The 14737-nt window shown below is 41.5% G+C and overlaps 1 protein-coding gene across 5 annotated transcripts in view; it reads right to left on the bottom strand.

Annotated features, from left to right (window-relative positions):
- Positions 1-14737, bottom strand: part of PTPN13 (protein tyrosine phosphatase non-receptor type 13) — a 196459-nt gene that overhangs the window by 72635 nt on the left and 109087 nt on the right. For all 5 annotated transcript variants that reach the window (XM_061583095.1, XM_061583093.1, XM_061583092.1 and 2 more), the window contains 2 exons: positions 7385-7480; positions 6846-6942 (listed from right to left, as the gene is read on the bottom strand). In XM_061583095.1, coding sequence (XP_061439079.1) covers positions 6846-6942; positions 7385-7480 — 193 coding nt within the window. The remainder of the gene's footprint in view (positions 1-6845; positions 6943-7384; positions 7481-14737) is intronic.

Genomic DNA, 14737 nt, shown 5'->3' on the forward strand with positions numbered 1-14737 from the left:
AAAGAACAGTGAAGTGGGAGATGCTGTTGTGGGTCTTTGTGGGTGGGTGTGCAGGAGCCAGTCCAGTGAGCAAGGAACACCACGGGGGTTTTAGGATGCCGACAACGATACCCAGTGAGAATCCTGGGTTGGGGAGGGTCTTTGCAAGCTAAGAGAAGTACTAGATAAAACATTTTTCAGACTGACGGTGGTAAAAACATGCACTCAAAGATTTCTGTGCATTTTCTCTGCATTATAATTAGACCTTTTCCAGTTCAGAGATCTGCCTCAAAAATATACTAAGCTAAGAGGCTGCAGCTCATCCAAGCATGCTCTTTATATGTAATTAGCACCATTAATCAATCATTGGAGCTCACTTCCTGTAAAGGCCTGACAAAGCTGGAGCCTGGAATGAACAAAATATTTTAATGGGTGACCAGACTAGTGAGTGGGTAGTGAAAACAAGCGTTTCAGTTACTTACTTCCAACATCATGAGCATTCTCAAACAGGGTCAGTTTTAACTAACTAAAAGACATTGAGTATTATTTTCGTGAACTTGGCAGATGGCGAACAGCTGGTGGTTATATTCTACTTATGCCACATGATTCTAATGTTACTTGCTTGCATTTTCTATTACTTGATTTTTCCAGCAATGTCTGCAAAGTTTTTCCAGTGACAGCTTCTGCAGAATTATTAAGCAGGTTGAGTCCAAGGGCAGGCTACTGAGAATAGAGGATTTCATGAAGAACAAGTATATTGCATTGGCATCACTGGGTTACTGATCTTATCTCAGAGGGTTGTGAACTGAAGAGGAAAAAAATATCCTTTCAGATGCTTTAAAGCATTACAAAGGCAGAATAAGCCATCAGTGGTAGGCATCTTGAACTTGAATGGCATAGGAATGATTAAGAGCTGGAGGAAAGGTTGTAGCCAATAAGACATTTTCCTGTGGGTGGATAAAGAAGGGTGTGGCTGATTTACAACAAAATAGGGTGCAGCAACTCAGGGAAAAAAATATATAACAGCCCTGCAGTCTACTTTGCTTAAAGCTATTTTTCTTGGCACTGGGATTTCAGTAGCTAGATACATACCACACTAGAAATTCGCCTATTATATGTATGTTTCAAAAAATGATTTCTCCTTTGAAAAGTGATCACATTACTAAGCCATGTTCTTACAGACTGCCTCTCTGTTATCCTTAAGGGAATGTCCACACCAGTGCCCTCTGTGTGTTGCAATTAACAACAGTATGTTCCTCTTTGCCCCTTATGATCATTTGTCCCAGTTGCAGTTCTTATAGTTTCATTTAGTTTGTCAGTCATCACCTGCATATATGCCTCCTCCCAAGTCAATTTATTGGAGGGACAGCCACTCTTCTAAATTGTTGTGTTTCTTCTTGAGTAAATGTACTCATTAGGGATAATACAGTATCTCATCACTTCAATCCCAAGGAAAGCACATTATTAAGGGATACATATCCCTTGACATGTTTGTCCAGGCATTGCAAGGCATGGTGATTAACAGCAAGCGTCTCTTAAATTAGGATACTCAGAAACTGCGCCCTAATCAGAGACAAGACTCAAGAACAGGTACATAGATTGCACCAGCTATTTGCGAAATGTTCAGACGCACATCAGCAAAATGTTCCGATGCACACAACTAAGGCACACACATGCAAAGATCTTACTGCCTCAGGTGCAGGACTGATTCCTGACAGATCTGTGGATCCATGTGCATTTCAAATGAGACTGCTTCACTATGAAGCAGCAGAAAGGGCCATATCTCAATGGCAGAGTGCATGCTTTGCATGCAGAAGGTCCCAGGTTCAATCCCCAGGATTTTCAGGTAGGGCTGGGGAAGACTCCCGTCTGAAAGCCTGGAGAGCCACTGTCAGTCAGTGTAGACCAGAAGTAGCCAATGTGGTGCCCTTCAGGTGTTACTGGACTATAGCTTCCATCACAGCCCCAGTCAGTAAGAACTTAAGAAGAGCCTGCTGGATTAGGCCAGTAGCCCATCCAGTCCAGCATCCTGTTCTCACAGTGGCCAAGCAGATGTCCATGGGAAGCCCACAAGCAGGAGCTCAGTGCAAGAGCATTATCCTCTCCTGTGCCTTCAGGATACTGCCTCAGACTATGGAGGCAGAGTATAGCCATTACGGCTAGTAGTCAATGAGAATCTTCTCCTCCAAGAATTTGCTGCCTCTTGAGGGAACAAATTCCACAGATTAACTATGCACTGTGAGATGAAGTATTTTCTTTTGTGTGTCATGAATCTTCCAACGTTCAGCTTCATTCAGTGTTATGAGATAGGAACAGCAGCTTTTCTCCATGCCATGCATAATTTTATACACTTCTATCATGTCACCTCTGAAGTTTTCTCTAAATTAAAAAGCCCCAAATGCTGCTGCCTTTCCTTATGGGGGAGTCGCTCCATCCCCTTGATCATTTTGGTTGCCCTTTTCTGAACCTTTACTAGCTCTACAATACCCTTTTCGTGATGAGGTGATCAGAACTGTACACAGTATTCCAAATGCTGCTGCACCATAGATTTATATAACAGCAATATGATATTGGCAGTTTTATTTTCAATACCTTTCCTAATGACCCCTGGCATGGAATTTGCCTTTTTCACAGCTGCCGCACACTGGGTCAATGCCTTTGTCAGGCTTGTTCTTGGTCTTGTTCCTGGTCACTCACCACCAGTTCAGATCCCATGAATGTATATGTGAAATTAATATTGTTTGTTCCAATATGTATAACTTTGCACTTGTGTACACTGAATTGCATTTATCATTTTACTGCCCATTCACTCTGTTTGAAGCTCTTTGGAATCCTTTTTCGTTTTAACAGCCCTGAACAACTTAGTATCAACAGCAAACTTTGCCACCTCACTGCTCACCCCTAACTCTAGATCGTTTATGAACAAGTTAAAAAGAACAGGTCCCAAAACCAATCCTTGGGGGGCTCCACTTTCTACATACCTCCATTGGGAGAAATGTCCATTTGTTCCTACTTTGTTTCCTAACGCAAGTGGTTCGCTCCTCTTATTCCAGGACTGCTAAGCTTACACAGGAGTCTTTGGTGGGGTACCTTGTCAAATGTTTTTTGAAAGTTTAAGTACACTATGTCCACTGGATCACCTCTATCTGTTTTTCCCAATGGTGTAGTCTGACAAAAGCTGAAGGGCACCACATTGGATATTCCTGGTGCAAAGCAACACTAGATGGACCAATGGTCTGGATGTAGAGGGCAGGTTCCTGTATTCAGCTGATGACTTGCATACAACAGGTCATTTGCCCTCGTGCCTCCAGTCACACATCTCCCTCTTGACTTTTGTGGCAGGTCCAAGGGCACACCTACACGCCCCCAAATTTCCAAACGCATATTTCTTTATTGTATGTGGTAAGACAGATTTTTTTCTGTGATTTTTTTTAAACCAGCATAAAAACCCCTTTTTACTGAAACCGTTGAAAACAATTATTATTTATTATTATTATTATTATTATTTATTAAATTTATATACCGCCCGACTAGCAATAGCTCTCTGGGCGGTGAACATAAAATAGCATAAAAATACAATGAATAACAAAATAATACTAAAATACAATCATCAATCCAATACAATAAACATTTAAAAAAGTAAATCAGTGTAACTTAAGATGCTTCAGAGAATAGGAAGGTTTTGACCTGGCGCCAGAAGGAGAGCAGAGTCGGCGCCAGGCGTACTTCCTCAGGGAGACTGTTCCATAGTTCGGGGGCCACCACTGAGAAGGCCCTAGATCTTGTCATCACCCTCCGGGCCTCCCTGTGAGTTGGAACCCGGAGGAGGGCCTTCGTAGCAGAACGTAGTGCACGGGCCGGTTCATATCGGAAGAGGCGTTCCGCAAGGTATCGTGGTCCCGCACCGTATAAGGCTTTATAGGTTAATACCAACACTTTGAATCTAGCCCGGAAACATATTGGCAACCAGTGCAAGCTGGCCAGAACAGGTGTTATATGCTCGGACCGCTTGGTCCTTGTCAGCAATCTGGCCGCCGCATTTTGCACTAGTTGTAGCTTCCGAACTGTCTTCAAAGGTAGCCCTACGTAAAGCGCATTACAGTAATCCAAACGTGAGGTTACCAGAGCATGTACCACTGATGTAAGGTCCTCTTTACTCAAATAGGGACGTAGCTGGGCTACCAACCGAAGTTGGTAAAACGCATTCCTAACCACTGAGGCTACTTGAGCCTCAAGTGAGAGGGAAGAGTCTAAAAAGACTCCCAGACTACGAACCCGGTCCTTTAGGGGGAGTGTAACCCCGTCCAGGACAGGGTATATATCCACCATCCGATCAGAGAACCCGTCCACCAACAGCATCTCAGTCTTGTCTGGATTGAGCTTCAGTTTGTTAACTCTCATCCAGTCCATTGTCGCGGCCAGGCAACGGTTCAGCAAATCGACAGCCTCACCTGAAGAAGATGAAAAGGAGAAGTAGAGCTGCGTGTCATCAGCATACTGATGACAACGCACTCCAAAACTCCTGATGACCTCTCCCAACGGCTTCATGTAGATATTAAAAAGCAGGGGGGACAAAACTGACCCCTGCGGGACCCCATATTGGAGAGCCCGCGGTGTCGAGCAATGTTCCCCAAGCACTACCTTCTGGAGACGACCCGCCAAGTAGGAGCGGAACCACTGCCAAGCAGTACCTCCAACTCCCAACTCCGCGAGCCTCTCCAGAAGGATACCATGGTCGATGGTATCAAAAGACGCTGAGAGATCAAGGAGAATCAACAGAGTTACACTCCCTCTGTCTCTCTCCCGACATAGGTCATCAAACAGGGCGACCAAGGCAGTCTCAGTGCCAAAACCGGGCCTAAAACCCGATTGAAATGGATCTAGATAATCAGTTTCATCCAATAGCGCCTGGAGCTGGCCAGCAACCACCCGTTCCAAGACCTTGCCCAGGAATGGAACATTCGCCACTGGCCTGTAGCTGTTAAAATTGTCTGGGTCCAAGGAAGGCTTTTTCAGGAGTGGTCTCACCACTGCCTCTTTCAGACAGCCCGGGACCACTCCCTCTCGTAAAGAGGCATTTATCACTTCCTTGGCCCAGCTACCTGTTCCATTCCTGCTAGTTTTTATCAGCCAGGAGGGGCAAGGATCCAGTACCGAAGTGGTTGCACGTACCTGTCCAAGCACCTTGTCCACGTCCTCGAGTTGAACCAACTGAAGCTCATCCAACAAAACAGGACAAGACTGTGCTCCGGACATCTCACTAGGATCTACTGCTATAACTTGAGAGTCTAGGTCCTGGCGGATACATGAGATCTTATTCTGGAAGTGATCGGCAAACTGATTACAGCGGGCCTCCGATGATTCCACCGTGTCCAGAGGGTTTGAATGGAGAAGCCTCCGGACAACTCGAAAGAGCTCCGCTGGGCGGCAAAGAGATGATTTAATAGTGGCAGCAAAATGATGTTTTTTAGCTGCCTTCACTGCTCCTACATAGAGCTTAGTCGAAGCACTAACCAGCGCATAATTGTATCCGTCGGGAGTTCGTCTCCATTTCCGCTCAAGCCGCCTCCTATCTTGCTTCATCGCTCTCAGCTCCGGAGTATACCATGTTCATGTACGCTCCTAATTTCTTAGGGAATTAGTCAGAAATACTTCTGCCTCAAAATTTACCTCAAACTGATGAAACCTCGAACTGTTCAAGTCTGAGCAAAGCAGATTAAGGTAAAATGGTTGGGTAATGCAACACTTTTATTCATTCATTAGTGAAATTGTACAATCTTCTATCCTGGGTACTGTAAAGAAATTCATGGAGAAGGACCCACTGGGATTGGTTTAAACCAAAACTGGGTAAGGATATGGATTTATGGAAACACAGATGAGGAAGAAGCACATGGACTTCATGCTTTGTTTCCTGTGATTTACTATATTGCCCAAAGCAGAACTTTTACAGCTCCCTCCTGCAGAGAGGTGAATAAACTACTCCCTCATTGGGACTTTGTATAGGGAAAGACAGAAAAAGTTCTGTCATAGAAAATACGGAAAGGCATGTGGAAAAAGAGGATCAAGGTGTTTGCCCCTCCTGTTCTTTCCATATTCCATAATACCTGAATCTGCTCTTGCATAATGAATAGAAATCAGACATTTTGGTAGGAAATTCAAATACTAACCCACTGAATATTCAACTACTATCTTCCATTATATGTGTTCTACAATGAGCCACATGCATACCCTCACTATTCTGATCTAATGCCCACAGAAGAAGCTGCAATGTATGGAGGAAGCTTTGAGACAGGTACACAGGAAGCTGCCTTATAATGAGTCAGACCATTGGTCCACCTAGTTTAATGTTGTCCAACTGAGTGGCAGCAGCTCCATAGTTTTTCATGCAGGGGCCTACCTGGAGATAACAGGGATTGAACCTGGAACCTTGGGCATGCAAAGCATGCACTCTATCCACTAAGCTAGAGCCCTTCTTTAAATATTTATATAATAATGTGGTGAGACCTGCCATACATATAAGTTTAACACATTTTGGTTATTTCCATATAATAGATCACTCTCCCTCTCTGTTTATGCATAAAATACTAAGAAGGAGGCAAAGTAAGATGTTTGTGATTGAGATTTAGGCCTAGTTCAGACGTAATGAGGTCACTCAACAAACCATGGTTTGACTGTGAATGAGCAATGAATGAGCTTCAGGACTACATTCTGCAACCCTCCCCTTCCTTCTCATGCAGCTGAATTCACTGGAGACTTCCTGATTTCTTAAATTCATGATCAAGCAAACTGTGCTTACATCTGAACTGGACCTGAGGCTTTCTAATGTAGTCGTGAAAGTTATGATTCTTCCATTGCTTTTGTTTTACCTGGACCGTTGCCCATGAATTCGACTTGATGAAAAAACATCATCTGCTCCTGGAGAAGGACCACTGGAATCATCTCTCAGTGCTTCAAACCTTCTCCCTGATGCATGAAAAAGAAACAAGACAAAACCATGACTTAAGCTTGTGCAAAGGAAATCTTCCTATAGCATCAAAGACTTCAATAATTTTCAAGGAGATCTTATATAATGTTACATCCACAATGTCACAATGACATTGGAAATTGGTGTCACTTTCCATGCAGCCTAGCCAGGACTTTTCCCATTAACTGATGAAGTAGAAGGACCAGGGGCAGTTTTTTTAAAAAAATCTTCTTTCTTGCCTGCTTATGGTCCCCTCTCCCTGCAAATAAATATACTATCAATCAAAGGTTGGCAATGGAGGAAAAAAACTTCAACAATGAAAATCATATCAGCGTCACTGGTGATAAAGCAGTGTCACACTCGGAAAGGTCACAAACCACAAGTTGTGCTGAGGGAAACCCAATTACATACCATTTTTTGGCATTCATATATAGCTCTTACCTTGTCTGAAATCTGCTTCTGAAGAAATGAATGATGGGCTTTCACTTTCTGTGCTGTATATGTCACTGTGGTAAGATTTATATCTTTGTACGTGCTCTGAAAGATTTTTTGAAGAAGAGTATAAACACTCAGCAGGGATACTATATCATACAACCATCATATCTGCTTTTTAAGATGTGGGGGAAATTGCCAATCATCAGTCCGTTGCTCTGGAACTCACTGCCACAGAAAATTGTTGAGATGTAAAAGGCTCTTTAAAACATTATCTTAATTCTGTGGTACGGATGACTGCTTTACCTGAACAGAGCAAATAGGACTGGGATTGGATAATTCTGATAATCAGCCTCTTTGGGGGGGTTTTTTAAAGGGCCGGTGCAGATGTAATGCTACTTAAATACTAACCATTGCAACAAAGAAGAAGCCATGAGATGCTTCCTCACCCATGTTCAAATCTCCCTGTCCAAGATATGGCATTACATCTGACTATGGCAGTGGCGGCTAGAGTCCCCATCTCAGTGGGGCAGTGGAATCTGCTCCAAGTTTTAGTCTGAACGTTTGAGGAGCTGCCCAAAGTGCTTCATCACTGTGAAAATTTGGACTAAAACCTGGAGCGGATTCACTGCCCCACTGACATGATACCATCAATCACCATTGGACTGTGGTTAAGGCTGCTCTAGTTCAAAACCAACTTTAGAACATGGGGCAATATCCAATACACTTGTTCTTTCCCACCCTCTCCCACACCATCAATAAAAATAGTTATTTGAGAGAGAGAGAGAGAGAGAGAGAGAGTGTTACGGGGAGGATGTTTTGTGTTACTGAGCCAGATGCCAGACAGGTGCAGCAGAGGGCCCTGAATTGGGAAATGAGCCAGCAGATCGATGCCAGCCCTGCCCTGCCCCTGTAAGCTCTTTTACAGTGCCCTACTCTGGCTATTGCAGACAGGAACTCTGCCAGTGTTAATATTTCCTCTGCTGCACTTTCTGTGGCTGCATCGGGGGCCTCCACAGATAGTAGAGCCCCCTCTCCCCCCACTAGGGATGTCCACTAAATTCTAATTCCCTTTAGCTGCATGGATCAGGGGTTAGGATTGCAGCCTTACAAGGAAATAGCCCCCATAAAACTCCCCATAAAATCAAAAGCTCTGCATAAATACAACAAATGATCATGTTACATCTACAAAATCAAATCACAAATTTTAAAAACCAAGAGGCCCAGACTACATAAATTATTTAAAACTATTCCTATTTCATTCATTCCTCCTTTTAAATTAAGAGACTCAGTCTAAGTATTTACACATAACTGCCTCATATTCCAATATTGTATCCATTTTATTCCAAGCTCATTTTCCTTAAATTTAATTTAATACACAGAAGTCAAACTTTTCAAGCAGGCACAACATTTAATACTGTCCTTTCCATTTTTCAGCTATCAGTATCTTTGCTGATGATGTCAAATGATTAACAGATTAGAACAAAGACAGAGAGAGAAACAAGAGAAGTATCCAGAGAAAGAAGAGAGGAATTGAATATAAGCAGAACAACTCATCCAACAGGAAAATTTTACTCAGAAGAAAAGCTACATACACACATGTAATAAAATGATAAACAAAATGTATTATTATTATTATTACCACCACCACCACCTGCCCTTTCCCCTAAGGTCCCAGGGCAGGTTACAACAATTTAAAATCCCCGAATATTCCAGGGCTTTCCCCCTCACTTTTATCTCATTTCAGATGTGTATTTATTCCTCAACCAGAAAAACAAACCAACAGTTGCAGTGATTTAAAGAATTTTGTCTCAGCTAATACACAATAGCTGAATCATGGATTGACCATAGCAATAGCGCCTCAGACTCACTTGCTCTCTCCCTGGTCCTCTTCCCCTCACATACTCAAGTGCCCTCTCCCACTTCCTGGTTTGAACAAATAACAGTTTGCCATTATATCCAAATGGTCTTTGTAAACCATAGTTTTGCCATCAAATTAGAATTAGAAAGTAAGGTTTGAAGTAGGTTTCCACTTCTTGTTCAGAAGCAAACTATAGTTTGTGTGAACCTTTGGTTACTTCCATTCTAGGATCATAAGGAACAGATAAAAAATAAACTGCCAACTTCATAATGCCTTTATACAATTTTTTGGTGTGACCACACGTGGAATACGAAAACTGAATAGAGTTCTAGTCACTGCACCACAAAAAGTATACGGAAGAGCTGGAAAAGGTGCAGAAAAGGGCAACCAAGGGCTGGAGCAACTCCCTACAAGAAAAGGTTACAATGACTGGGACTCTTTAATTTAGAAATAAGGTGAGTAAGAGGGAATGTGATAAGAGGTTTTAAATTATGAATAGTATGGAGAAAGTGATGAGTTATTCTCATAATACCAAACTCAATTTCGACAGCTTTAAAGTGGGATTAAACAAATTCATGGAAGATAATGCTGCTAGTCACAAATCTATACGCTACCTCCAAGATTAGCAGCTGAAAACTCTGAATACCAATTTCCGGGGGGAAACAGCAGGAGAGATTTATTGCTATCATATCCTGGTTTTGAGTTGCCCATAGGCCTCTGGTTGGCCATAGGATGTTGAACAAGATAGGTGTTTGGTATGATCCAGCAGGGTCCTTCATATGCTCAAGTAAATCTTGACAATGGAATATGGGATTATGCTTTTTCTGCTATAGCAATAAGTTTGTTGGACGTCAACAGAGCATTAATACTGATCATTATATCAAACACAGCCCTGTACACATTGAAATCTTACTGCTGTTGCTATGTTTATTCTTTGGTATCAAAGCTGGGGTGGAGCTCAGTAACATTTACATCATCTCAACCTTTTCACAACTAGTATAAAATTGACCCTGAATTAGAATTTCTTAGGATCAAGTGAAAACTGGCAAATGGTCACTGAATTGGTGAATTCAATATATAGAGTGTTAGCCAGCTAGGAGAACCGACACAGACCAAGTAATGTGGCTGGAAAATCACTGTCTGTGCTGATCTGTATTGAATTTACGCTTGTTCTGCCTGCTTGCCAGTATCAGGAAAGCACAAACTCCCAAGAAAGAACAACCCCAGCTCAAAGCTAACAGAACAAGCCATTTATTAAAGGCAAGGTATATAAGCCCTAAAGCAGTAATATGCACAAGAGCTCATACCTACCAAATTCCAATTGCAAATGGAGAAATTAAAGGCCTACATTTAATATGGAATTTGGTTATCTTCAAATTATGAATATAGAACTCCTCAGACAGTGTTATATAAATTACCAGCACTGGAAAAAAAGTAGAGGAAAGGTAAAAGTAAAATAAACATTATTTAAAAATGGGAATAACCTAGGCCTTTTAAATAACTTAGGCTGCAATCCAATACATGCCTACTCAGATATAAGCTCCATTGGGTTCAATAAGACTTACTCCCAGGTCAGTGTGTATTGAATTGCAACCAAAGGCAATCTGGCCCTGTTTTTTAAAAACTGTTTTTAATTTCTGAGGTGCCACAAGTTCTGCTCTGTTGTATTTACATAGGTCTCCTCTCCTTTCTATTTTATGGTTTTATGCTTTACCCTGTATTTCACTTATTTATTGTGAGCTGCCAAGAGAACTTTATGTTTAATGTCACACATAAACAAACATGGGTAAATGTTTTGTTAAAGCAGTAGTTCATATTTGTATATTTATTATTAATAATCTTATTAATAAATGTCCAGGTTACCCCCCCCCCTTGCTTTTGAAAGAATTTCTTGGCAAACATTTTGGTAAGTACTTTTACGCTTCAGAAGAGCCAGTAAAAACCTTTCCTGTTTTGAATGTCCGTTTTAAAATATCCTCTTTAGTGTGCTCCTATGTTACAGTTCCCCTGGGTTCCATCCCGACAGGTGGTTACCTGAGTGGGGTTCCACTGCCTTTCACTACCCAAGCTATGCCTCTCTGGGGAGGGGTGAGACTTGCAACAACTACCTCTTCAGTAAGTAGAACAGCTCTACCCCGGAGACACGTCGGCGTCTTTGGTCATCTCGATGCCGCTGTGTGAGATCGGGCCCGCTGGGAAGAGCTACGGCGGGCGGCTGGTGGAGACTAAAAAGCGCCTCCCAAGCTTCCAGCTGGGCTGGCCCAAGAAGAAGGGCTCCCTTTTGGGAGGCCCCTGCTTTGAAGAGAGAACTTTTTGCTGCTAAAAGGAGTGAGACTGTAAGTAACATCATGGGTGGGGTGTTTCTAGGAGCCAAGCTGAAACTGTCTTAATTTTCTTCTATTTTTGCCATATTGCCAAGTGGTGTAATGTGACCTGTTTAAGATTGTAATGTTATATTTATAGTATTGAAATGGTTTTTGTGTTGCTGTGACATTTTTTTTAATTACTGCTGTTGTATTATTTTATGATGAAATTGTTTTTGTAATTGTTGATTGCTTTTGTTGCAAGCCACTTTGAGTTTTTTTGTGTAAGTCGCTTTGAGTTCCTTTTTGGAAAAAAAGCGACTAATAAATATTATTAATAAATAAATAATATCTTGTTTATAGCAAGAGAACCTGATTGTCTTACTGCCACCAAAAACGCTGCTGATCTGCAAATAGGACACGATCCACCAGGAAGCGCATGAGAAACTTGCACAGCTCCCTTCCATTCCAATAGGATAATTTCATGGTGGATATTGCGCATTAGAAATACTAGCACATTAACAATGCTCAGAAGTCTTCATATATACTTACTTCCTATATTGCTTATAAACAGGCATATGAAGGCCACAATCACACCATATATTTATTCCACTGAGAAGTGTAGCTTGTGAAAGGTTGACTGCTCAGAAAACAACAACATTCCAATCAGGGATAGCCAATGTGGCACCTTCCAGATGTTTATTTTTTATTTATTTATTTATTTATAATATTTATACCCCGCCCTACTTCCATAGAACTCAGGGCGGCTTACAATTAAAAAACATAAACAATTAAAACAGTAATCATACAGATTAAGACGTTTAAAATAACTAAAAATCAAGATTTTTTTTTTATCAATTTCAATTAAAAGCTCGTCTAAATAAAACAGTCTTCACCTGGGCACGAAAAGACAAAAGCGAAGGGGCCAATCAAACCTCACTGGGGAGGGAGTTCCACAATCTGGGGGCAGCCAGCGAAAAAGCCCTATTCTGTGTTTTCGTAAGAAGAATTTGCGGAAAAGATGGAATAGTGAGTAAGGTCTCACCAGATGATCTTAGAGTCCGGATAGGTTCATAGAGGGAGACACGATCTAACAGATAATCTGTTGCTCAACTACAACTTCCATCATCCTTGGCCGTTGGCCATGCTAACTGCGGCTGATGGGAGTTGGGGTCCATCATAATCTGGAGGGGAACGGATTGGCTACTCCTGTTCTAGATTATCTCCCTCCCCACAAAAAAACAGATTTAAAAGATCTGTTACTTTTCCTCCTCGTGGTGGTAAAAATATATCACTGTATAAAGCTAAAGCTTTTTAGAAACATCACATTGTAGTTCCTGGCCAAGATCATTTAAAAATTCGGAGAACTAGAGCTAGGAGAGGTTTATGCTCATGTTTTATCAAACGCATTTTCTCCCAAACACCTGAAACAGCAATCTGTGTTGCCAGTTTCTTCAGTCAGCAAAATACAATGTTCCAGATGTTGCTGTAATCCATATCAAAACACCACACCAACCACGTAAAAATCTGCTCTGACCACCACTTTATTTAAGACTGTATTTAAAGGACAGAGATTGTGTTTTGTAAGAAATGTACTTAGTAGAGTGTGCCATATTTGCTAATGAAAACTATGTTAACTTCATGGAAACAAGCGTTCCCCCTTCAAAATGAAACAAAATAGAAACTTTTCAGTTATTCGAAGAAATGGTGGTCGCTCTATTTCATGTAGAAGTAACACAGCTACAAGTTTAAGCAATAATAGCTGAAACGCAGGCCGTTAAATAGATGCAATCATTACAATACTGCAATCTTAATCACGTGCAGCTTTTACAGGAAGAAAAGGCAGCTGTGGTTGTCGACTGAGTGTTACAAGCATTACATGGAAGACAGAGGAGCAGCAAAGAAGTTGGGATGACATCCAACTTCAACATGCTGTACTGATAAATTCCAAATATAAGAATCAAGGATTTGGGGGGGGGGGCTCCAGAATGGCATTTTGTTGCTGATGTAGTCTGCAATATGTTCTTGACACAATAATAGTGCATTAGTGGTAGAAGGATTGTAGCTCAGTGGTAGCACATCTGCCTTGCACACAGAAGGTCCCAGGTTCAATTGCTCACATCTCCAGGTAAGGCTCCTGTCTGAAACCTGGAAGCGCTGAGGCCACTCAGTGCAGACAATGCTAAGTGAGATTGACCAATGGTCTGACTCAGTATTAGGCAGCCGCCTATGTCCCTATTAATGATTCTGATTTTTTAGTTCTGTGATGCTTCCCCGATGCTACCATATTATTGTTGTCCGGAGAGGCTATAATAGCACAACAAAAGCAGGACAATTTTTAAAAACCCACAAAACATTTGTAGTCAAAAAGTTACGGGATTTCAGCAGGAAGTTACGGGGTGCGCAGTGATTGGAAATGAAGCCGTATGACCTCCCAAAATCTTTTGCAAATGCTAGTAGTATTGAAAATGGGATCGTGTATGCCCACCCCGATGGCATAAGGAGCACAAATAATCAGGAACGTGCAATAAAAAAGCATCTGAAGGGGCCCTTAGAAGAGAGGAACAGCTCTCATAGTGCAGAGAAGGGAGTGAAAGCATTGTATTGACTGCTCTTTGAATATAAAGCTCTGCTTCCACACTCTGTGGGATAGAATGACCCTGAATTAGGACAAGTGGTGACCAATGCCGAGCAACAATCACCAAGCTTCAAGCGAGTAACAAAACAAATCTATTTACTTTAGAATGATGGTGAAATCCAGCCCGTGTGGGGTGGGGGATTGTTTATACATAACTGATATTATCTGAATAGCATAGTGCCAGACCTGGGAGGGTTCCAAAGAGTTAGAACATATATTATAAACACACCACACCAGTGATGTGGGGTGGAAGGATTTTATCTTTCTGCGGAAAATTTTCCATTTTGTAAGTTCATTAGTAACTATGAATGTATGTCAATTGCAAAAAAAAGAAGAGAGAGCTTGACAGTTTCAATGTTTTTAGCTTTGTTTATAAAACAAGTAAAATAAACATACTAAATCGGATCATTCCTTTGCCCATCAGAAAATTTTCCAATGGAAAATTCAGATTAGTCTATCCAATTAAAATTAGTTTATTCCACTCTTATGTTGTTGAACTGTGTTTTATTGTAATATGATCTGCTTTTTAATATGTATTTTGTATCTTCCTTTTATATCTG

This window comes from Rhineura floridana, chromosome 9 (genome assembly GCF_030035675.1).
Source record: "Rhineura floridana isolate rRhiFlo1 chromosome 9, rRhiFlo1.hap2, whole genome shotgun sequence".
Taxonomy (NCBI): Eukaryota; Metazoa; Chordata; class Lepidosauria; order Squamata; family Rhineuridae; genus Rhineura; species Rhineura floridana.